This window comes from Colias eurytheme, chromosome 7 (genome assembly GCF_061535395.1).
Source record: "Colias eurytheme isolate Ceu_HAF_F1 chromosome 7, ilColEury1 Martin Lab GWU primary, whole genome shotgun sequence".
NCBI classification, from domain to species: domain Eukaryota; kingdom Metazoa; phylum Arthropoda; class Insecta; order Lepidoptera; family Pieridae; genus Colias; species Colias eurytheme.
In genome coordinates, this window is record NC_142986.1 from 9,038,977 (window position 1) to 9,064,586 (window position 25,610).

A 25,610-nucleotide genomic window follows, 5' to 3' on the forward strand; every position below is an offset into this window, starting at 1 on the left:
GAGCCTATTCATTACAATCAAACAAACAAACAAAGTTTTCCTCTTTATAATATTAGTGTAGACAAACACTATGAATACGATCACGAATGCAAATTCGGGGATTTTCTAATTATTGCTAAATAATAATTGAATTCGTTTTGAAATACTCTATAATTTTTAGTGTATAAATAGACATTTATAATGTGGTGCTCATTTTTTTTGTACTGCTAACGCTATTGTAGGTACCTATTTTCGTTGTTTTATTTCAAGTGAACACGGCCATACAATTTTGTCACGAGCCGCCTATGATTGTAGCACAGACTAATAATAATATACTATTGTAGGTACTTTTGTTAGGCTCCTTCGTCGTCCGCGTCGGCTCGAAAGTTCTTGATTTCATTGTCACGCGCTATGATTTGCGCGCGGATTTTCTTGTGTTGTGAATTTATTTTTGTATTATTATTATTTTTTATTTTTTTTTTATTTTATTGATTCAAATAAAATATTTCACTAGTATGCATTTGAGACTATATTGTATTATGTATAATTTATCGTAGGTATAGTTATTCTTATAACGCAGTTATATTTTCGGTGGGACACTAATTTGACCCGTGATTTTTCTGAAATATCACCACGTTGCAAATCACATCAATCATACACACGTATGACGAAAGTATAGTGGCTATAATTGACTCATCAGTTCATCACTGAAACCAGTGATAAATCAGTATATCATATTTTATTGTGTTTGAATATTTTTTAAACAACGATATATACAATATTATTATAAATCGGTAAACTACCAAAGTACTTCCGAATTTTCAGACAGACAAACAAGTAGTTTGAACACGCAGTTTTCTTATACTAGTAGCAAAAATCAAAACCATAATATTATGTTTACCTACTATATTTTACTAAAAGTCGAGTGCGTCGAAATCGTAAATAATAATATGTTTTTCACCTTCCTGGTTATTTTCCCATAGTAAATAGTGTTTTAGGTTTGTTGTTGTAGGTAGGAATAATAATAATTATTCTTACATGTTGGTTATGAAATGTATATTGAAATAATTTACTTTTACAAATCATTAGTGATATAAGTTTTGAGTGAAAATGCTTGGATCAGCATAATATTATATGGTACTTCAAATACATGTTTTGATAAAAAAAACAATAGTGTAATAAAATAAAACTGCGTTTTATTGTAATCAATGTTGACAATTTTAAATTCCAAAATTATTGATCAATAAAATAGTATACACCAACAAATATAACTTTTATTTTTATAACAATCGTTCATAATATAAACCGTAGCAGGTGGCGTTTTGAAGTTCTGTCTACTCATACAGAAAAATGGAAAACTTGTTTTTTTTGTAAACAATTTATTACTCATGTTTAGTGTTGCCGCTCGATAGTCCACTATTGATAGTCTATCGATTAACTATCGATAGTTGGGGAAAAGCAATAGTATCGATAGCACTATCGATACTATCGATAGTGTCGATACTATCGATAGTATCGATAGTTTTTTTTTTTTTTTTTTTTTTATTAACAATAGCCAGGCATTTGACTGCATCCTACCTGATGGTAAGTAGTGATGCAGTCTATGAATGAGCATGCCTGCCTAGAAAGAGCCTATTCACTTTTACCCTGAACAGATCCGGATTATAGGTTTCTGGAAAGACAGACGCGGGCAAGGCGTTCCAGTCCCTCGCTGTTCGGTTTATAAAAGAGTTCTGAAACCGTTTTGTGCGCAAAAAAGGTACATCAACTACGAAGGGATGGAAGCCAAGCGCGCGTCGAGATGTTCTGTGGTGGAAAGGGGAGGGTGGAATGAGATTATGCAGCTCCGTTGCACATTCCCCGAAGTGCAAGCGGTAAAAAACTGATAGGCATGCGACTTTACGTCTATGTTCAAGACTAAGCAGTCTACTCTTGGTCAGATTCTGGTCATCTATAATCCTTACAGCACGTCTCTCAATCGAATCCAATGCTCCTAGATGTGTTTTTGCAGCTCCAGCCCATAAATGGCTGCAGTACTCCACACACGAACGAATTTGTGCTTGATATATATTTAGAAGCTGTTTTGGTGTGAAGTACTGCCTGACCTTCGATAATATGCCAAGTTTTTTGGCAGCCATTCGAGCCTTGGATTCGATGAAAGCACCGAAGTTAAGATCAGATGAGAGAGTTACTCCTAGTAGCTCAAGGTGGTCAGCTACTGTAATCGCTACATTCTGAAAAGAAGGCGTCAGCTCAAAACTACACTTTTTGGCAGTGAAAAGGCAGGCCTGAGTTTTATTGGCATTGAATTGGACAAGATTGGAGTCGCCCCAATCGGAGACCTCTCTGAGTGTCCTATTCACGCGTTCGACCATGGCCTCTCTTTCCATTTTAATTTTGTCCTTTGTTGCAGTAGCATCAGATAAGTACCGTTCTACAACGGTGCTGTCATCTGCATACCCAAAAATGTTATGCTTAAGCATATCATTTATGTGCAGCAGAAACAGCGTTGCAGACAGGACAGATCCTTGGGGAACTCCGGCATTAATTGCCAATTGATCAGAAGCGCAGCCATCGACGACGACACGCACTGATCGTTCCCGTAGGAAATCAGCTATCCAGATGCTAAGGGTGGAGGGCACTCCATAGGAAGGAAGCTTGTTTATTAAACTGTCGTGCCAAACTTTATCAAAAGCCTTGGAGATGTCAAGGGACACAGCAAGAGCCTCCCCATGATTCTCCAAGGCTTCTCCCCATAGATGTGAAGCGTGAACCAGAAGGTCACCAGTAGATCTCTTCTTACGGAAACCGTACTGGCGATCATTTAGAATGTCGTTGGATTCAAGATGCGTGAGGAGCCTATAGTTCAATATTCGCTCCATAATTTTGCAAATTATGGATGTTATTGAGATCGGGCGATAATTAGATGGGTCAGCGCGACTTCCTTTCTTAGGCACTGGTTGGATGTTAGCGAGCTTCCATGCTTTAGGCACCACCCCCATTTTGAAAGACAGGCGAAACAGGCGAGTGAGAATTGGTGATAGCTCAGGTGCGCAGGTCTTCAAGACGATCGCTGGTATACCATCGGGCCCACTTGCTTTATTTACGTCTAGGTTGCGCATTTCATTCAACACTTCTTTTTGTTTTATACGAATTTCAGGCATTAGGGAACCACAATGTGGTTTGCTAGGTGGAATTACATTCGTAGGATCTAGACGAGAGTTGGTGGAGAAATGAAATGCGAACACATCTGCTTTCTCTTTCGCACTATGGGCAAGGGATCCGTCAGGTTTAAACAGTGGAGGAAAAGAGGGTCGAGAAAAGTTGGTTTCCACAGCTTTCGCAAGAGACCAAAAGGCTTTGCTACCGGCTGGGTAAGATGATAGCCTGTTCCCTATATGGCGGATATGGTCGCGATGTGCTTCTTTCATCACCTTCTTGCAAAACTTAGATGCCCTGTTAAATATTTTCTTGAGCTTACTAATGTCAGGATCTTTACGGAGACGCGCGTCTGCCCAGTTCCGGTATGCAACTTGCTTGTTCCGTTCAGCTGTGGCGCATTTACTATTGAACCAAGGGCGGGTTTTGCTACTGATGGAGACATCAGAGAACGGTATGTAATATTCCATTCCTTGACGAATTACATCTGCGACATTTTCAGCACAGAGCGACGGGTCATTGGAGCCAAAACAAACCTGTTGCCAGGGGTAAGACGCAAAAAAGTGCCGCATTTCATCCCAATCTGCTGGATTGTATCTCCATACTCTCCTCTTTCCTTTAGTCGAGAGATCAGGAGGAGAGTATGTTGACACAGACTTCACCAGACAATGGTCTGAAGTACCTAAAGGTGCGGTTACCATTACCATGTATCGGTCTGGATCAGTAGTCATCAGAAGGTCCAGACAGTTTGCAGAATGGCCTTCAACGTCAGGGATGCGGGTTGCGTCAGTTACTAGTTGGGTGAGGTTATGTGAAGTTGCAAAATTGAATACTTCCTTCCCAGCATGATCGGTTTTTCGAAACGGAAACAACCATTGACTGTGACAGGCATTAAAGTCACCGAGAAGCACAATTTGCGCGCTAGGGAATCTTAGTTGTACTGTATCGACGGTCTCACTCAGATAATTGAAGAGCCTTGTTGTATCTGAGTCCCCACTGTGCGAACGGTAGACACAAGAGTAGACTATTTGTTCAGACGAAGTTTCAATCATGATCCACAGAACAGAGAAATTATGATCTTCAAGGTGGCGGAGACGTTGTGAACAGATATCATCACGTACATATGCACATACACCAGCTTTAGGACGGAAATTATGCTCCAATGAGTATCCTGGATATCCGAGGTACGACGAGTCAGGTGGACATCTGATTTGTGTCTCCGTTAAGAAAAGTAAGTGCGGCTTATCAGTCTCAAGATGGTGGTGTACTGGAAGGAGATTGGAGTGCAATCCTCGAATATTAGAGAGGTGCACTTTTAATGAGAGGAAGTGCCGCCGCTGTGTAAACTTATTTCTGTTTCGGACTTTTTTCATGTTTTATTTCGTGTTTAAGGCGTGAATAGGCGGGAACATTTAGCAGTTGAACGAGGCTCAGACATCAATAAAATAACGCCGCGATGCATGCAATACCAACGCTGGTGGATGGCTGGCTTGGAGACCGCGGGGACGCCCGAATAGTCCTATAAGCGTAAATACTATCGACACATAGCAATACCATCGATAGTATCGATACTATCGAAGCTCAATATCGAACGAACTATCGATACTATCGATAGTGTCGATACTATCGAAGCTCAATATCGAACGAACTATCGATACTATCGATAGTGTCGATACTATCGATAATATCGTCCCATCGATAGTGACCTTAGCTATAGCGATAGCTCAAAACTATCGATAGTATCAGTACTATCGATAGTATCGATTGTAGTTGCAATATTCAGTAGCAATAGTATCGATACTATCGACAGTAGTTAGTATAGCAACTATTGGCAATCAATACTATCGATTTTATCGATACTATTGCAGTTCATCAATAGTATTCCATGATTAACGCTATCGATAGTATCGATAGTATCGATAATATCGATACTATCGATAGTGCTATCGATATTCTGACTTATTTTCAAGGTCAACTATCGATAGTCAAACTATCGATAGTTCGGCAACACTACTCATGTTGTTTGGCAACTCGAAGCGTGGTCGTCCGTCGTAGGTACTTTTGTTCGGCGTCGCGTCGTCGTCCGCGTCGGCTTGATATAAAACATTCTTGATTTCATTGACACGCGCTATGATTTGCGCGCGGAATTTCTTGGTTGTGAATTTATTTTTGTATGCTATGCATTTTAATTGAATCAAATTGCAATATTTCTCTAGTATGCATTTGAGACTATATTGTAATAATTGATCGTGGGTAGGTATAGTAATTAATTATTCTAATAACGCAATTATATTTTCGGTGGGATTCAAAACAAAAAATTGGCCCGTGATTTTTATGAAATTTCACCACATTGCAAATTATATATTATACAATTACAATTACAATTATTATAAATCGGTAAACTATCAAAGTAATTACAAACTTGCAAAATATGCTTTTCCGAATTTTCAGACAGACACACAATTTTATTAGTTTGTTTTAGCAAAGTAGGTACCTATACCTATACGCTTACGTCGCGCGTCGCGTCGTCGAAAACGGTGCGCCGGGCGCCCAGAAACAAACATACCTAATTCAGTTACAATCCTTTTTTTGTTCCGTAATTTATTGTATTTATTCTAATACGATTTTTTTTATTCGTCGGCCAGTTCTACTAGGTATAAAAAGATAAAATTGAAATATAATTATTGTAGCGACAGCCATATTATGTTACTATGTTTTCGTAAATATGTTTTTCACCTTCCTGGTTATTTTCACATAATCTTATCTTATATATAAAAATGAATCGCAAAATGTGTTGGTAAGCGCATAACTCGAGAACGGCTGAACCGATTTCGATCATTCTTTTTTTATTATATTCCTTGAAGTACGAGGATGGTTCTTATAGCTAGAGAGCTAGTTAGTTTAGTTTTAGTGCAGTGGCAGTGTAAATGTTGTTGTTGAGGTTATGTAAATTTAACACTTTAGTTAACTACCTACCAAGATATAAAGAAATGAGGATAGGACACAATAACTATTGGTTGAGGTATTTATAAACTCATAATATACTTTTAAAAAAATCACGTTTTAATAAATTTCTAGAATTAAATTAGAACAGCTGATTCAAAATAGCCTAAAAAATCTTAATAATAATAATTACGCTTCACAGCAAGAAGAAAATATGTACCATATGTACCCGCACAAAGTCGATATTGTGTTGCCTACCGTTCGACTCAATGGCTAGGGTTGTAACTACCTTTAATAATTATTACCAAACTAATAAACCGAGTGATGCGAAATAACCATAATTCTTTTAGAGTTTGATAAAATGATCAGGCAGGTATTTTCTTTAATCCTCTGAATTCTCGGTTACTAAATTGTATCGTTGAAATTATTCTTAATCGCGTAAATTTAATAAATAATCATATGGAAAACACTTTTCATTTGTTTTTTTACTTTCACGCCCAACTACTATACAATAATTACGTTGTTTCGGTATTTTGACGAGAAAACGCAGGAAACATCCGTTGTATCATTTTAGATAGATTGTATATTTTGTATCTGTAGAATTGAAATCAAAGCTATGTATATGTTGTCTCCATTCTTTTCTTATCGGATTGTTGATCCCAATGCGAATGCGTCACTTAAATTTTATAAAAGACAATTAAGAACATCAAAAATAAAGTGATACGTAAATATTTCACAGTGCAATATATTATGTAATTAATAATAATTATATATTTATGAAAAAATAATTACATCAGATTTAATAATAGCAATTGTTTTGAATGTACATAATATGAATAAATGATTACATCATAATAGTAATAATCACAATTGTTTTATTTCCCATTTGTTGCAACCCTAGCATATTTTCATGTAGCAGCAGAAGTACCTACACTGGCGGCGCGGCGGCATCGTGCGACATCAAAGGCATTGCCTTACTAGGTAAGTTTATAATGACTCATTTCTTTTATTATATAATTTACGTTTTACTTTTACAGAATCCGATTCAATGGATTATGAAGACGAGTCACACAACGCCATACGATAGTGATGATGAATGAACATTACATTTTTTTACAACATTCCGATAGTAATAATAATCTATTTTCAAATATCAAAATGGCAGACGTGGTCAAATGGTTTCAAAGTTCGCCAAAAATTTCCACCTGTCTTACCTAAGCGCGCGCCCCGTCCACCACTCTGGGCTTAGTGACTCCTCATCTCATGTATAGTAGGTATAGGGGAATCAACACACAAAAATCCAGGTCTGGTCAAATACATACAGGTAGCTTTGCGCTAGCTCTCTAGCTATTACTTCTTATGGAGAGAAAACGTAAACATGTACCACGGGCGAAGCCGGGGCGGACCGCTAGTAAATAATAAAATAATAAATAGTGTATTAGATTTGTTATTGTATCTTGTATACCTACGAATAATTATTCTTACGTCTTGTTGGGAAATGTTCAAATACCTACCTATTGAAATAATTTACTGTTACAAATCATTAGTGTTATTAGTTTTGAGTGAATAGGCATGGATCAGAAATTCAGAATATAATATGCTACTAACTACTCAAATACATACATGTTTACACAACAAACACTATGGATACCTACGCTCGCGAATGCAAATTCGGTGATTTACTAATTATTGATACCTAGTCATTGAATTCGTTTTGAAATAGCCTGTACTTTGTAATTTTTAGTGTTATAGACATTTATAAAATGTGGTGCTCATTTTTTTGCAATAAATCATCCCGAACGCTATTGTATTTTCGTTGTTTTATTTCAAGTGAACACCTATACAATTTTGTCACGAGCCGCCTCTGGCCTCTGGGTGAAATAAACAAGTCAAATGATTTTTGTTCTAATTGTATTTTGGTAGTAGTTTGTTTAGAATTTACATTACCATTGTTTAATTTTTATTTTGTATTTGCAGTAAAATAAAAAGATGAAAAACTTCATTAGGTATATTGTACGACACCTCACTCTGAATCGCGCTAGCGAAATTTTTTCGTTACAGAGCACATATACAACTTTCGGACAATCTTCATTGAGGCCGGCCGGCAAATCGAGTATGTCGAGAAACTTCACTTATTCGATGGAGGTATTCTACCTTCCTTCCTCCACAGTTGTGGGACCCCGACGTGCATTGAACACGCAGCTTTCTGATACTAGTAGCTAAAATCAAAACCACAGATATGTCTGTGATCAAAACCATAATAATATTTTTACCTATTATTTTACTAAAAGTCGAGTGCATCGAAATCGTAAATATGTTTTTCACCTTCCTGGTTTTTTTTCCATAGTAAATAGTGTTTTTGATTTGTTGTTGTATGAATAATTATTCTTACTTGTTGGTTATGAAATGTATTTTGAAATAATTTACTTTTACAAATCATTAGTGATATTAGTTTTGAGTGAAAATGCTTGGATCAGCATAATATCATATTTGCTACTTCAAATTCAGCATAATATCATATTTCAAAATAACATCGAACAATGCGTCGAACACATTCATTTGACATTTCAAATAGAAACTATGACATATGACGTTTGCAAGAGAGATAGATATAGGTATGTGTCAAAACAAAACTTTTACTTTTATTTCTATTTATTCGGTATAATTACAACTTAATAGTGATAAATATGATCATTATAAATACAAATAGGAATTAACAATATCACGAACACGTGACACAACTAGTATTTTACCGATTCCATACGTAGTCATACATGTTTCAAAAGAAAAACTTTTACTTTTACTATTATTTCAATTTATCCGGTTTAATTAAGACTTAATATTGATACATATGATCATTATAAATACAAATAGGAATTAACAATATAACGAATACGTGGCACAACTAAAATTTTACCGATACCACCCGTGGTCATTCTCCTTTGTGGGTCATTTGTAACAGGATGGCGGTTCTACAGCGAAAAAAGAAAAATGATGGTCAGAACGCTGATACCGGATACCTTAAGATACTGTAATATAAAATATTACTAGATTAGATAAAATATTATAGGTAGTATCTTCACCGTGTGTGACGCGCTTTACATTCACGCCATCTAGAGTTAAATCTTTATCATTTTTGTATACGTCTGTGTGTGTAAACGACCCTGTATGCAATGACAGATGTTAAAACGCATAATTTTACCGAATTGGGTGGATTTTAAGGCAATGATATAACATATTTCAATAAAATATAATATTCAGTAACCGCCATGACTATTCCTAGGTTTGATGACTATTCCAATTACGCAAAAACTCAAATAAACTAGAAATGTAGAATTCAGCGCCATCTAGCGGGATATTGGCTGGGAACAGATCGTTGCAATCACCTTAAACTATTATTAGCTATAAAAAAAAATTACTTGAAGTATAAAATCAATTCATAAGTTTTATGTAAAATTCCATAGCCATTTTCATTATTCTGAGAACAATCTTAACAAGACCTGAATCGAGGTGAGAAGACTCAGGGCTACGAGATAGACATCTTCCTCTAATGCAGAGGTGATATCTGTTTGTTTGTACCCGACTACGTAAGAAGAAGGGATTTGTTTTTCGAGTGTAACTAAGTAGGTACATATGTTTATGATATACAGCCCAAACCGCTGCACGGATTTTAACTTATGAAGTGTTCTTGTAGGTTATCATCGTAGGTAATTATAGTAAATATTGACTAGGTAAATAGTAGACTCTACATAAAGTAGCAGTTGGTTTTTTTTTCATAATTATAAGAATTCTTGTTAAAATCTTTTGATTCAGCAATAATGATTTCAAAGAATCTATGTTTAAATATACCTACAGGCTACAGGTAAATAATCGTTTAATATTTTAAAACGTACAAAACTGCTTCGTAGATTTTATGATAAAATTTTATTTTTATTTCTATTAATCAGTTTGTGTTTGTTCTCACGATGTATTTAATAGTTGCAATAGAATCGATTTCAATTGAATAATGATAGGCGTTTACAGCTTTCCCACTATTTGAAATAAACTTAATTAACCTCAATTAATAGTTCAGTACGAAGTAACTATGGTAACTATTCTCTAATCTGTGGTTCAGTGAAAACACTCAGCCTGTAGGGGAAACGGTTGAATATGTGTTGAAATTACAACCAAAAATGTCCTATGTACATACTTAGGTATACACCGTGTATGAAATTGCCTTTATTGGGCGATTTCGTATCCCAGTTAGATACATATATGTATATGTACCTACCTATTATTATTTTTAATACGCGGGCACGCGGCGCGGCGCCACGAAAATCTAATTCAAATGTTTTATACCGGTATACAAATATAAGTATTACACATTGATGTACACTGAATAAAAAAATATATTTTAGACTAGCTTTCCGCCCGCGGCCTCACCCGCTTTGTCTAAAACATAATAAATAACATAGAAGCTCTTGAATCACTCTATCTATTTAAAAAAGCCGCATCAAAATCCGTTGCGTAGTTTTAAACATCTACTAACATAGGGACATAGGGACAGAGAAAGCGACTTTGTTTTATATCTACATACTAGTAGTGTTAGTGATGATGATAACATAAAATGATGAATTGAAAGCTTTACTTTAATGTATTTGCTATTAATGGATTTGTTATTAATTAAAAAGTACCTAATCCAATCATTTATCATGTACATAGATATTATTTAAGTACTTGGATATTTTACGGACTAAGTACTGCAAATAACGATTAATTATTATTAAATCCATTGGCCATAGACAATACAAAAAGCATGAATCAACTATTCACCTATATCCAATACGACCTTCTATTAAAACTTAAATAACAGTTTATCGATTGACTTCTATAAAAGGTAATTCGGTTTAGTTTCACACACGAGATGTTTGCTTGATTTATTCTGAGTAATACTTGGTTTGATATATATTTAGAGGGAGTGTCAAACATTTGTAATATGTAAACGTTTATATGGCGCCACTTCAACTGGATTACTGGACGATATTTTGTAATAAATAACTTCAGAGATGTTTTAAACCTACTTCAGTCTTCATTAGATGTAGATATTTATGTGTATAAAAAAAGCATTTGAATGATAAACGTAATTCAAACAATATACAGTAGTAAATGTATTTTGAAAAAAGCAATGCAGATAATTGGCATTATTGGGTATTTCATCTCCCAATTCCTGTTTCATTATTTTGGAAATATTTACCTAGTCATCATCATCACCATTTTTATACATTAGGTGCGCCGTGTCTATTGAAACTTGAAAGGGCTTCTAAATACAATTTGAATATGTAACTTAAAAATTTAATAATATTTTTGATAAATAATAAGTAGGCTTGTAGGTAACTATATCGCTATAATCAAGCCATAAATTTACTAAAATGAACCTCTTTTGTTAAATTAATTGAATGCACGATTGATAAAATTAAGAATAATTTGTGGGTAACCTAATTAAGATTTGATAAGTACCCACCTACTATAACAGTATAACGACATTACATAAGAAACTGTGCAGTAAAACTATCATAGAGTAATATAATATATACGGGTAAAACTATACAGTACAAGTACTTGAAAAAAATAAATCAATTTTGACGAAACGGTGTCGCAAATTAGCGATAAAGTGATCAATCAATCAGTTGGATCATAAAACAGTCTATGAGGACTTCTTTGGTCAATCGCCATATAAGGCATAGGTGCCACTATTGAATCTAGTCGTGAACTGAGTCACGTATATATATTTATAGTCCTGTGAATAATATACTGATATTAGTTATATTTTGAACTAGAAAGAAAGAAAGAAAAGAAAGAAAGAAAACTAAACATATTTATAACCATATCGTGCCCTTTAAAGGTCGTCTGCTACAAGTTGCAATAATCAACGAAACATAATGAAGCGGCTGTTTCAATAGGACGGATAAAACATCCAACATCCTACTATTATACTGTAAAATGTAAATCATCTCACATCAAAATACATACATACATATTCTGAATGAATTCAAATCTTACGACCGAAAACTTACCTAAACTTACTATTCATTGTAATAATTATTATAGGTAGGAGTACACAGTACTGTGGTTGGTACTGTGGTAGGTACTACTATATTACTTGCTCTGTGGTAGGTACGTATACAAAATAAAATACTATAATATACATTATTATGAAAGAAAAGTATAGGTAGTTTTTTCGTTTTTGTATAGGTACTTGTGGTTCCAGATTTCATAGAATTATATCTTTTACACGCCGAAAATATCATATTGTATTGATTTATCCAAGCTATTAAAAATTACGGAAAAAATGCCAATGAGCTCATTAAATTTTTTAAGCCCAAAACATGCCCAAAACCACCACGACACACGCACGACATTTAAAACAATTTGACAGTCGTGAGAGATGTCAGCTGACGTTGACACAAGTCAAAATTAGGAGTTGCGTTGTCAGCCAAGTGGAGTGTTTTTCATTGAAACAATAAAATCATCAAATTCATTATTTACGCATTAAAATTAAAATGAGATGACGTGAATCGTTAACAATAAAACAGACCTGTACAATACATTCCAGTTACTTATCCATTCATATATAATTAGCAACAATGGCCGGAACGCCGATCAAATTAGGTTCGATTCTATCTTTCTGTATTGTGTTATATGCAGTGTATTATAGGAAGAATGATATTGGCGACGTAAGGTTATCTCCAGTAAAGGAGCACCTATTGTTTTTGGAGAAGGAAAATTCGGTTGGTGTCGGTATAAATCAGCCGAAAGTCGCGCTCGGATATGGGGCTTGTCATGATTTATTTGTTAATGCAACAGCATTATTGGACCACAGGGACTTGAAGGGGGCTCCCGATCATTTCAACGAAATAACTACTAAGCAGGAATTCTTGAAAAGCTTTGCCTATTTTTTCAAACATGGAGCTGCAGCAGAGTGAGTATTTCAAGTTATCTAAAGCTGATTGTTATTCACAAAAGGTATAAAATTTATTCGAAATTATTTAAAAATTGCTGCAGACTTATATGGAATATAATCTGATCTATATGTATGTTAAATATATTAAACCATTTATATTTGAACAGTTGATTTGACATTAAACAAAAAATTATTTGTATTAAGAATTCTTTTAGTATTGATAATACAAAAATCTTATCTTATAGTATAAGAACTTTATTGCATGATCATAAAGTAACAAAATTCTTTAATACTCAAGTGATAATTTTTGAATTCCAGGCGATTCATGTCCAACAGTGAACTATTTGATGAATTAGTGGAACAAGCATTAAAATTATCAGACACAAGATGGGCGATTGGCGGCAATGCTCCATTGATGGCGAAACGATTCTTCATGGAAGGCTGGAAAGTGTTGCTAGCCGCAAAAATGAGTAACAAACTCAAAGCCTACATTCCAAAAGAAATTGAAATAGTTGGCGGTGAACCAAATGAAGAAGTAAAAGACGATATTCACATGATACTCGAGTACAAGGCCGATGAACGATTTGGGGCGTATAAATCTCCCCGAGCGAATAGATATATTATGCATAATGATGAGAATAATCCTCTGTTAAGTTCATTGGAGAAGTTTGGTGAACATTTGGTGAAGTTCACACCAAATCTCCTTGTTATCAGCGGGCTACAAATGATGGATAATTTTCCGTTTAAACAGAATGGAAGAGGTAAGTTTGGGTTATGTATGTTATACTTCTCTTGTCTCCATAAAAAAAAATGTATTCGCCTTTTTTGCTGTTGAGGTATCTATGAGAAAAAGTAACAAACATCCTCTCATACTGACAAAAACTAATTGGATATTTTTTATATTGCTTTCAAATATCTCAAAATGCAATTTGGAAAACATTTTAAACTGTAATCTGACACCCTATTTAAAATATACCACTTATAACTGTAGAAAAAAATATGTTACAGTTGAAAAATATTTTGTTGCATATAGTTAATTATGATGTGTGATTTGAACCCAATAAATTGTACCTCTAATTTTTCTTATAATGCTTTAATCCTTTACACAATAAAAAAAAAACATTTTATATTCCAGATTTGAGAGCAGAAAGATTATATCTAGTCAAGGAACAAATTCTATCACAGCCTCTCAACACACTCTCACATTTCGAAATGGCAAGCTACGTGGACTTGGAACTTCTCACGCATTTGACTACAAAAGTATTACCATTTGTTGACTCGGTGGGAATGAACGAACAAGAGCTCTCCAATTTATACAACGTACTAGAATACGGCGAAGTTATGGTGGTCGCCGACTCTAACCCGCGTGTAGCGACTGCATTGGACCAAATGCGAAAAACATTCCATCTCATACGTCAGAAAAATGTAGAATTCAATAGCAAAAGGAAAATTACGCGTATCCACGTGCATACATTAGCATACCAAGCTATTTTAACAGTAAAGAACTCAGATTGGAAACGGACAGAGGCTGCGGCTGCTAAAGCCTCATTGACCGCACACAGATATGTTTGCAACAGTCAGAAAATATCACTTGATAAGTCCAAATTATTACTGGATGATAGTTTCTCAACTACAACTGACAATGATAACAATAGTAGAGTGTTCTTCGAGCCGACTAAGCCAGTGGCATGTTGGGAGGAAGATTTAGATGGGGATAAGGTGGAAATTTGTGTAGCGCCAGTACTTATATGTACAGAGGCTCAGCTGACTGCAGGCGCAGGGGATAACATATCAGCAGCTGGTTTAGTTTTACAGGTGGAGAAATGATATTAGTCAGAACAAGTTACTAAAGGCTAGAAGTGGGCATGAACTATTTTATGTTAGCAATGAACAAATCAATTTCAAGATCAAAACCATAGCAATAATAGTGCATATCACATGATTCTTATCATAAACATTTTTATTGTTAACTAATATATTTTAAAGTTGTTACAGACATACAAGATAGACATAATATTTGAATCAATTAGAAATAATATTGTTGGGAAGTTTATGCTCACATTGCATGCTGTAAGAAGAATTTAAGTCATTAGTTATTTATTTATTTGCATAATAAAATTTCGAATTTTTTAATGTGTGCCATGCCACATCTTTGGTAATGCACAAATGTTAAAATAAGCTTAATATCACTTAATATATTGTCTGTCTTAATTGAATATTTGTTGTTCTATAATGTTAATTTTACTATTTATTAGGCTTACAATTTCCACATTAATTTGTACAAATATGATGATCAATTTTATTGATAGAGATACTTGCCTATTAATAACAACTGATCAAAATTTATTGAATAAACTCATTGAGTATTATTACTACGTATAGAGAGGACACCACGAACAAAATCTGTGCGACAAGCGCGGCGTCGCGGCGCGGGGCGGCTAGTGAGTAGTGAGTCATACACTTTGTAGATATTGTGCCTCTTATTACTTTTAAATTAAAACCAATCAATGTAACAAATAAATATTGTTTATCTTATTAAAAAAATATAAATAAACTTATCAATTAAAACCAATCAATGTAACAAAAAAAATAGTCTGAGACGATTGACTCTAACTCGTGTTACAAATAGTGTAGTAGTCTGTGTGTATATGTCCTCTCTAGTACGTAGTACATAGTAACTCAATGAATAAACTATGAATTATTTGATAGCAATAATTGTTTCCTATTTAGATGTAACGTAAAGCAATTTTTGTCTTTGCAATAATTCACTCACTATTGCACTTGGAAAGAGGTTGATCTAAATTATAAATTAATATTAAATTTTTCAAAAATTGTGTTTTCCAGTGAAATGTATGAAAATAATATAATTAAGTAGGTATGTTTATTTGCTAGTTTGAAAATGTATAGTGTTTCCTCTATTTTTGGGATTAGATGGCACATGGTGAATTTTCGGAAAATGTTATTTGTTTTTATAAGGTAAAAATGCACAGCTTATCATTGAATTTTTAAAGATTTAGTGGTTAATAATTTGGGGTAGCTTGTTAGCGGATGATGGACCTATTACTTATTACTAGATAAATTTTAGTAATTTAATTATGTTTTCCAAGGGTTAATTTGAAGACCTCTTCTTCAATTGAACAAAATTTTGACGAAATGAGGAAGAAAAGCTATTATCATTTTTATAGAAACACAATGTTGATAAAATGAAACTACACAATACATTTTTTTATTTATTCATAGACAAAGAGTTACAATATTGGTATAAATGTTACAGCTAAGATAACTATCGTTATATCTTACACTATGAAATGATTTATGTTAATTTATAAACCCCATAAACTCCAAACATTCCTTGGGACAAATTATACACTCCAATGGCTTTTTATTAAATCAATATGTTCTTATATAGTTGTTTTATTATTTGGTAATTTCCCCAAACTATTTACATATTGGACTAGAATTTGTGAGTTTTTTCCTAGTATTGTATACAAGAATTCATGTACAATAACAACCACAAATACAAATTGTGTATATTATAATTGTGCAGTGATGGGCGGTTTGAAAATTCTATAAATTAATATTTAGTATTACAGGTTACCTAACTAGAATTAGTTAATTTATATCCAAAACATAGATGATGTGTAAACTAACAATAATTCATCATAACATAAACTTAAGACTAATTACTTATATGAGTACACTAATTACTATAAACAAACATATCCAGGCACATCTAGTATGTCTGTAAGTATTGTAAATATAATAATTAAAAATCCAAGAGTTAACTCTTGGTAACAAAACTTATTCTAGTGTCTTCAATGGACAAAATATAACAAATTAACAATAGATATTCTGATATCTCAGTCTTTAAATAGGTAAATTCTTAAAACAAAATCGCTTAATCATCTGAGAATTTAATTTTTTTGTTTTGCGGCTGGCCTGTTGCGCGATATGGTTCATACAAACCGCTCTTAATGAACCTCTTTGCCGCCTCAATGTCCATAGTGGGTCTCTTATCACGATCCTGGACCTCCTGCCATTTTTTAATAGCGGCCTTTACTCGTTGAAGCTCGTGCATTAAAGGAGTCGTTGAGGGATCTATTCCCTGTATTCTTAAATGGATCCAGTGCAGAGAATTCAAAGTGAACGCAAGGAACAAATCTAATTCAATTTGTGCCGGTAGTGGCATTTTATCGTATTGTGATTTCAGCGGAAGAAGTTTATCAAGTACTTGTTGAACTTCAATTAGATTCTCCTTGAGATTTTCGCATTTGTTTACGAAATCTTCGTCTTTGGCTAACTCACCATACTTCAGATCCCAGTTTAACTTGGTCGATTGTTCCATGTTTAATACGATAAAAATGAATTTTCTTCAGAATATTACTTTTTTATCGTTAGATTAAGAACACACTATATCTGCGACACGCTCGAACCAGATGAAATGTTGAAATGCTTAATTCAAATTGCAATTTTCTTCATAACCTCTTGTAACTATAATGCAGTAGGTATGTTCAATGTTGTCAAGTCAACTTGACAGTACCTGATAGCATCTTGACAGTAGCAGTTGGCACAAAATACGCGTAGCGTAGACGCGGCGCTGCTGGCTATCAAAATAACATTACCAGTAGTATTTAATTCAGATTTCCCCAGAATTAAGGAAATAGATGAGTAATGGGTTATAGAATTACCACTTCGTTGTTTGTGCTGATTGCTAAATATGAATGCTAATTTATTTATTTTACGAAGGAGTATCAAAAATGTAGGGAATAGTTTCAGTATTACTCTATTATGTATAATGGTTTTTTAGCTATTTAGTGCAGTTTTGACGGCGGTGTATGAAGTGTGTATGTGTGTTACTCTACACACACATTAGTAAAGTAATTCAATGCAATCCTTCGTTTCATCACAGCCTATATTTATTATTATATAGTTCAAATCATAGTTTAACGGACGGCAACTCATGACCTTTTTATCCAACATGGCCGACCTGTCATATTTAGTTTATATCTTCGCCGTAGGACTTTTTTCCTGGCACATATTCTATGGTAATTATTTTCTAAAAAGGGGGATTAACAGACTATAAACATACATTAATTATATTTAGTTTTTTTTTTATAAAAAATTGTTTTTTAATTGTTCAAATATTCGATAAAGTATTATATAATCTTAGTATATAATAAACAACATCGCTGTTCTTTATTTAATTGAAATAATATTTAAATGTACAGAACCACTACGGAATTTCATACCTATATCCACAGCCTATATCATAATATCAGCCGAATATGTCGGAACGTAAATTTGGCCGCGGAACTTTGATCGCGTTCGGCGTTATTTCGACAGTTTATCTAAAGATACTAATAATTAATCTCGACACAACGAAAATCATGAGCAAAAGGTCCTGTATTTTAAAATTAATTTTCAATTGGATCCAACTCATCCGACTCCACATGTTCATATAATCCATACTAATATTATAAACTAGCTTCCGCCCGCGACTCCGTCCGCGCGGATGTCGATCTTCGCGTGGATAGTTTATTTCTCCATTTTGAGTAACTCTGACAATAACATCTTATAAATCTATTGGAACCAAATACGGCTAGGCCTATAATAATATACGCAACGTGTGTTCGCGGTTCTACAGAACTACGTCTTAGATGGATAAAACTGAAAAATTAAGATTATTTTTTTTTCTACGTATTTTTCCAGGATAAAAAGTATCCTATTTTACGCCCAGGATAATAAGGTATAATAAGGGTATAATTATACCAAGTTTCATCGAAATCGAACCGTTAGTTTTCACGTGATGTCTTCACATACAGACAGACAGACAGACAAAAATTTTTTTAATCACATATTTGGGTTTGGTATCGATCCAGGAACACCCCCTGCTAGTTATTTTTTCAATATTTTCAATGTACAGAATTGACCCTTCTACAGATTTATTATATGTATAGAAGATGCGAAAGTAACTCTGTCTGTCTGTTACTCAATCACGCCTAACCGCTCATATGCTTTGCGCAACCACAGTTGCAAAAATAAAATACGCTAAATAGCTTGCAAAAAAAATAAAGGTAGCCTACTTTGCTAGTGCTCTGGAACGTGCGCCGCGCGTTCGACGCACCGCTATTAAAACTTAATTTATGACTTCCGCGAGAGGAGTACTTCAAATATATTGACTGTAATCGATTGCTATTGTAATAATACTATACAAAACTGTGTTATTTTTACAATATATGATTACCGTATACCTTAAAAAGTTATGAAATCGTCTAAAGTCTACTAACTTTTAAAGTCGTCTTTATTACATATTTATTACAACGGTCACTAAAGTATTACTTTATAACAATAAAACACATGTTAGAGAATAATCTGGTAAGTAAACACGAGTAGAAATCAATAAAATACAACAATTACGGCATATTTTAACACTTCCTTGTTGGACACGTAAGATGACGTAAGATACAAACTAAGATATTCCCAAAATTCTGTTTGAAAGGTTGTGGGGAGAAATAGACGAATCAATTAGTTGTCTTTGGTTTAAATACGTAAAAATTAGACTCTGAGAGTATGAAATAGAGTTTATAATCAATTGAAATAAGAAAGTCGCTTTGCAACCACAGTTGCGCGAAACAAGATTCTCGATCGTGTTTTTGCAACTGTGGTTGCGCGTAGCTAAGTAAGGGGTCATTTTTTTTTTCTCAAGCATATGAGCGGCTAAACTACTGAACCAATTTGCATGAAATTTGGTATGGAGATATTTTGATACCCGAGAAAGGACATAGGCTACCTTTTATTGCGAAATATGTACCACGAGCGAAGCAACGTGACCGGGACCTCTAGTTTTAAATAAAAAACAAAATTTTAAAATCAGAATTATTTATTTGTGAAAATCGAAGCACAATAATTTTGACTTGTTAGTTTTGTGTACTTTTACAATTTATATTCATGTTTATTTCATATAATAATAACACGGTAGTTATAATCAATTAATGTTCTAATCATCTAAGTATTCAAAAGGTTCTGGTGGCTCCGGTTCCTTTTCCTCCTCAGTTTTAGGACCGAAAGCGGCGACCGGTTCAACGAGAACTTGTTCGCCATCGCCAGAGTGATTGAGCATCACAATACCGCCGATGGTCACGTCTTTGAGCGGCGTGTATCCAGATCCGTCGACTACAGAGAGCCCTTTCAATTGTTGACGCATAACCCTGGCAGGATTGCTTAGAATCTCGAAGTTCGGTTCAGGCTCCTTCTTTTCCTTTGTTTCTTTTTCGGCTTCACCTTCTTTCTCTTCCTTCTTCACATCCTTAGAACTAGATGCCTCTTTATCAGACTTTCCGTGAACTGTTATGTTAGGGTTTGGTGATTTAGATGGTTTCTTTTCTTCCTCATCGACATCCATTTTAGATGTCGATGACGACGTCAAACTGGATGAACCATCGGTACCGTGCGCGCGCCTTCTCGCTCGCGCTGCAGCGATACTCAATACGGCAGTAGTAACTCTTTCTCTTTCCTCTCGCTTCTTTTCTTCCAATGGAGCTGGATACGCATAGAGTGAAGGCTTCGCGTTCGACTTCAGTTCCAGCTGAGGCATCTTTAAGTCAGAGTTAAGTGCAATAAGGCAGGTTGGAGTAAATGCCAAAGATAAGCAATGGGCCAGTGGGAACCAGTACCAATATTGTGTAAATACCAGCATGCCTACAACAGCCAGCATATTCATATGCCCAGTTCTATTTTGCAGGGAAACTGTCACATTTCGTCCACCAGCGTCAATTATTCCCTGTGCCAGAATAGCTCCAAACTTAGCCATTACATCTTCATGCTTATTGGAAATCACTTGAGCATAAAGCTGGCGGAAATAGGTCACTTTCGGGCACAATGCTTCAGTTTGTTGGATAAGAATCATGGCCGAAGCAATAAGCGCTCCTTGGCGCACAAAGTTTACGGGATCAAATTTGACCATGGGCTCTAGTAGACCGATTGCTTCACGGTTTCCAGTTCCAGCGCAGGCAATACCCAAAGCCATAGCAGCGCCATAACGGACATGAGGATTGTAAGATTCAGCCAACAGTGACACAACTGATGGACATTGCTCTGGTGTTCTGAACAATAAGAACCCAAGAGCGGTTACAGCTGCCCGACGTACGTCATCATTTACGTCAGATACGGCGACGTGAAGTAGCGTACGGATTGAATCGTTGTTTCCAGTACCACAGTACGCAGTTGCGATAGTGTAGCAACCAGCGCGACGCAATAAAGGATCCTTATCTCTCAACAACTGCTGAACTAGAGCATCAGCTTCTTCAAGACGTCCATACATCGTAAATGAAATACCGACGGCTAAACCACGCAAGATCTTTTCGTGCTGTGTTTCTTGTGCATATGCAACCATATCTTCAATAGCAGCTGCATGTCTGGAACCCAACATTACCATTCCCATAGCGATACCTGCAGCTTCACCAGTTACAGCATCATCTTGATACAAATTGAACTTCAGTTGTTCATAGACGTCCTGTCTATGTGTGCCCATGGCTGCTAATCCAAGACCTAAGCAACCACCATGTCGCACCATTTCATTTTGAGCATCTTTTAATTGTGTTAAAAGATAGTCAATAATGTTTGCACCATGGTTGGCGTGGATCAATCCAAGTGCATAAAGACCACCACCCTCTGAGTAACCTGAAGAAGGGCCAGCTTCTTTAGGTAAATAAGATTGCATTAGAGCAAGTGATTCATTCTCATGACCTCTGTGAATCACACCAAGTGATGCTGTAACAGTAAGTTTGGCCCAATTTGTTGCCCGAGCCAGCCATTCTAAATTATCCCTTAAGAACTGGTCACTTGTTGTTCCTGCATGCATGAATGCATTAGCAATAACTGTTGCTGTGTGGCAAATTGATACTCTGATTGCATCTTTTGTGTTTTTGAGGATGAGCATATCTGCATGATTTGACCTAATTAAGAACTGTAGTTGTAACCCTATTGACACATCACCTCCCAATATTGATATTAATTTTTCTACCCTCTTCTGATGTTCTTTTTCCTCATCATTAAGACTTTCTATATCTCTCTCTGGTTTCTTTGCTTCTTCTGCTGGGGCTTGATCTACTTCCATGGATGCTTCAGGGAAAGGTCCACCTTGAGGTTGAGGTTTACCACCAAGAGCACTGGGAATGGGTGCTGTGACTCTGAGAGCCTGCAATACTCTGCCTAAGAACTGTTGTGTGGCTGAATCGTACAAATCAAACGCAATTTGATATGCCATAAGGACAGATTCTTGAGGACCATGTGTCAATTTGTCAAGGATTTCAGCCACTGATAGTGGGTCTTCCAGGAAAATTAAACATTGGCACATGTTGACATAGTCGGGGATGTTCAGACCCCTGTACAGGCCAACAAGGGATCGGAGGACTGTGCTGCGGAAACCACGGTTTTGGAGAAGGCTCATCGCCACTTGGAAAGCATACTGAAGCATTCCTGAAATCAAAATAATAGTGCATTAAATTAATGATTCTAATATTAATTCTATAAGTTTAATTCAAATGCAATTAAAAATAATAATACCAATGAAATTTAATGACCAACATTTTCTAAGGTGTTTATAATACATAATACATGTATTTACCTACTTATACTAGTATAAGTAACTAAGTTAAAAATGTATAGGAAAATCTCATAAACGTACACTAGCCCTAGCCCATACAAAGTTTTAGTTTATATTAGGTATATGTTGCATTTTTACATTACACTTATTTACATGTTTAACTTCCATGTTCAAATAAATGATTACAGACAAAGGACATAATACATTAAACAAAAGTTATTCATAATATTACCTGGTATATCATCAGATTTCATAATGGACTGTTCGAATACGTCCATCCGTCGTGTTTCCAGGGCCAGCCCCAAGGCCTGTCTGTACTGACCATCATCCAAACATCTCTGGAACATACGATTGACTATCGCCTCCAATCTTGGATCGATTGTCTCCGCCGCACTGTCCACGAACAATGCCTTACGTTTCTGTGTATAAAAGTCGATTGCCTTTGCAATAGTAGTGTCCACATACTCGTTCCTTGCGTTGACATCGAAGAGATCACCTGCTCCCAACGCATACGTAAGCGAATCTTCAAATGCACCCAAATGATAGTATACTTTGCTGGCTACCAAAGCAGCTAACTGATGCTGCGAAAAGACTTTGTCTTCATGTAAAATCTCGATCTTCTCAATTGATTCAGATATTTCAGGCCAAAATTCATCAACAATGGTATCTAATCTTTTTAGGGCGAACTCCTTCACTTCGTGCATCGGTTCATCCAGCAGGGATATTATCCCCGCAGCTGAAGTAATATTCATTTTATAAGTTTTAAATTTACACTGTCTTCAAAATAATATTGTTTCGCCTTTGTATCACTAAATAAACGTTCGGCGATCTTTAGAAATCTATTCACATTTCACGATGAATTGACAAATTTGTTTGACCCAGACACAGACATGAAATAAGATTCCGTAGAGTAACAGATTATAAAATATGTCCTTCTAGGCATAAACACGGCATAAAATACGGATTCTCTGTCTACGTAAAATACACTACCTATTGATTTTCTTTATTTAAAAATCTAAGGTGTCTTGTATACAAAATTAATCTCAAGCTTTTGAAATAGGTAGGTAAAATAAACCAGTGCAAACTTAGCACCCCATCTATGGAATTTTGGGTCGAAAATGACCTTGATCGTTAGGTCCCCGTTAGGTCCTTTAAGGTCCACCAATTTTTTCGTTAGGTCCCCTTTAGTTTTTTTTTTAATAATTTTTTAAATTTTAGGTATAAAAAAATTACACTTTAGCACCCCATCCATAGAATTTTGGGTCAAAAATGACCTTAATCTATAGGTCTTCGTTAGGTCCTATAAGGTCCCACAATTTTTTCGTTAGGTCCCCTTTAGTTTTTTTTTAAATATTTTTTTTTTAATTTTGGGTATAAAAAAATTACACTTTAGCACCTCATCCATATCAAAATTGGCGAATTTTATCAAAATCGTATTCTTTACCGTTAGGTCCGTATAGGTCCATCATTGAAATTGTTAAATTATTTATTTTATTAAAATCTATATATTTATAAGAAAGTCGTGTTAGTTACTCCACTTATAACTCAAGAACGGCTGAACCGATTTAGCTGAAAATTGGCAGGGAGGTAGTTTAGAGCCAGGAGAAGGATATAGGATACTAAATATGTACCACGGGCGAAGCCGGGGCACTAGTTATAAAATAATTGAAACCTGCGCATGCGCCTTAGAGCATTAAGACATGCGCACATCATACATAAACAGCGCGAAATTTAAATTGGTATCGTTTCATTTATTAAATCAATAAATAAATCTATACTAGTCACGTCTGGTTCGAAAGATGAGACTGGCTTTTTATTCCGAAAATTTATTTGGCAACACTTAACAGTTAACTGTCATTAAAACCTGAGTTGTTGATGTGTCAAAGCTTGTCAAAGTGATTTTATTTTCTGCGATTTTAGCTTAGGATTTTAGTGATTTCTAATAATTGAAAACTGAGTTGAAAACATGACGAAAACTTTAAACTATGATTAATAAATTTAAAAAGAAACAATTTGAAAGAGATGTAGTTTTCAAGGAAAAACACACAGTGTGACTTGATATTTTGATACTTTTCATCTTGATTGCATTGCACATTATATGATTTGTTTAATATTATTATTATTATTTTGCATGGATGATACCAGTAATCCAGTTATAAACTATTAAAGCAACAATATAAAATTGAACGATCTGTCCGTTCAAAATGTTTAAAGACACAAAATCAGTATCTCAACGAGATTTCTTCTATGACCGAACCATGTTATTCATGTTGAAGAGCAGTACAAAAAAAACAAGATGGAATAACTGCAGAAATGGAAGAGTTAATGATGTCAGAGATAATGATAGTGATTCTTATTCTTTATTCGCGGCTGAACGCGGCTTTTAGATTTAATATGATTATATTGATTAAACAAAATTTAATTGTATTTTATTATGTTTTTTATTACTTTCACTAGCTGTTCTTTTTTTTATCTGTATCAGATAACTGTACCAGATTACATATATATAATATTATATAGATGAAGAGTTTGTAGAGGTTGTTAATCTCTCAAAAAAACAAAGCTCGTAATAATAAATTAAAGTATCAAAACTTTATTTCCAACTATAACCTAAGTTACCATTAGGTTACCTTAATATGATGATTTTTTGAATTTGCCGCCTTTTCCAGTCTTATCTTTCGTTAGCCGGACTATCACCACAGTATCACCATATTTCCTACAGTATGGCGACGAATGTACTTGTGCAGAGAAACGGAGGGGAACTGGCGGGGGGTCGGGCGACGCGGGCCGCTTAATGCAATCACGCTGAGTTTGCATTAACTATCGCGAAAGGACGACGCAGTCGTATTTTTTGTGTAATAATTTTATTATACATAGGTACTTACATATTCTATTATGGCGCGCAAAAACTGTTCCGTTTACGGATGTAAATCTACATTGAAATCCCAGAAGGAAACAATATTTCAGAAAGATTGTATTAATAAT

General features: G+C 34.9%; 3 protein-coding genes across 3 annotated transcripts; 1 reads left to right on the plus strand and 2 right to left on the minus strand.

Moving 5' to 3' along the window:
- The first annotated feature begins 12,511 nt into the window (after positions 1-12,511).
- On the plus strand, positions 12,512-15,583 carry LOC149907232 (ADP-dependent glucokinase). Its single transcript, XM_090103601.1, has 3 exons — positions 12,512-13,039; positions 13,340-13,782; positions 14,157-15,583. Exons 1-3 carry the CDS (start codon positions 12,705-12,707, stop codon positions 14,846-14,848), a joined length of 1,470 nt encoding a protein of 489 aa, XP_089959727.1. The 5' UTR covers positions 12,512-12,704; the 3' UTR covers positions 14,849-15,583.
- A 655-nt stretch (positions 15,584-16,238) lies between these two features.
- Rrp47 (Ribosomal RNA processing 47) lies at positions 16,239-17,544 on the minus strand. Its single transcript, XM_090103602.1, has one exon. It carries the CDS (start codon positions 17,364-17,366, stop codon positions 16,920-16,922), a length of 447 nt encoding a protein of 148 aa, XP_089959728.1. The 5' UTR covers positions 17,367-17,544; the 3' UTR covers positions 16,239-16,919.
- Positions 17,545-19,883: 2,339 nt separating this feature from the next.
- Rpn2 (Regulatory particle non-ATPase 2) lies at positions 19,884-23,523 on the minus strand. Its single transcript, XM_090103603.1, has 2 exons — positions 22,858-23,523; positions 19,884-22,498 (listed from the first exon to the last, which is right to left on the minus strand). Exons 1-2 carry the CDS (start codon positions 23,375-23,377, stop codon positions 20,019-20,021), a joined length of 3,000 nt encoding a protein of 999 aa, XP_089959729.1. The 5' UTR covers positions 23,378-23,523; the 3' UTR covers positions 19,884-20,018.
- Between the last annotated feature and the right edge of the window lie 2,087 nt (positions 23,524-25,610).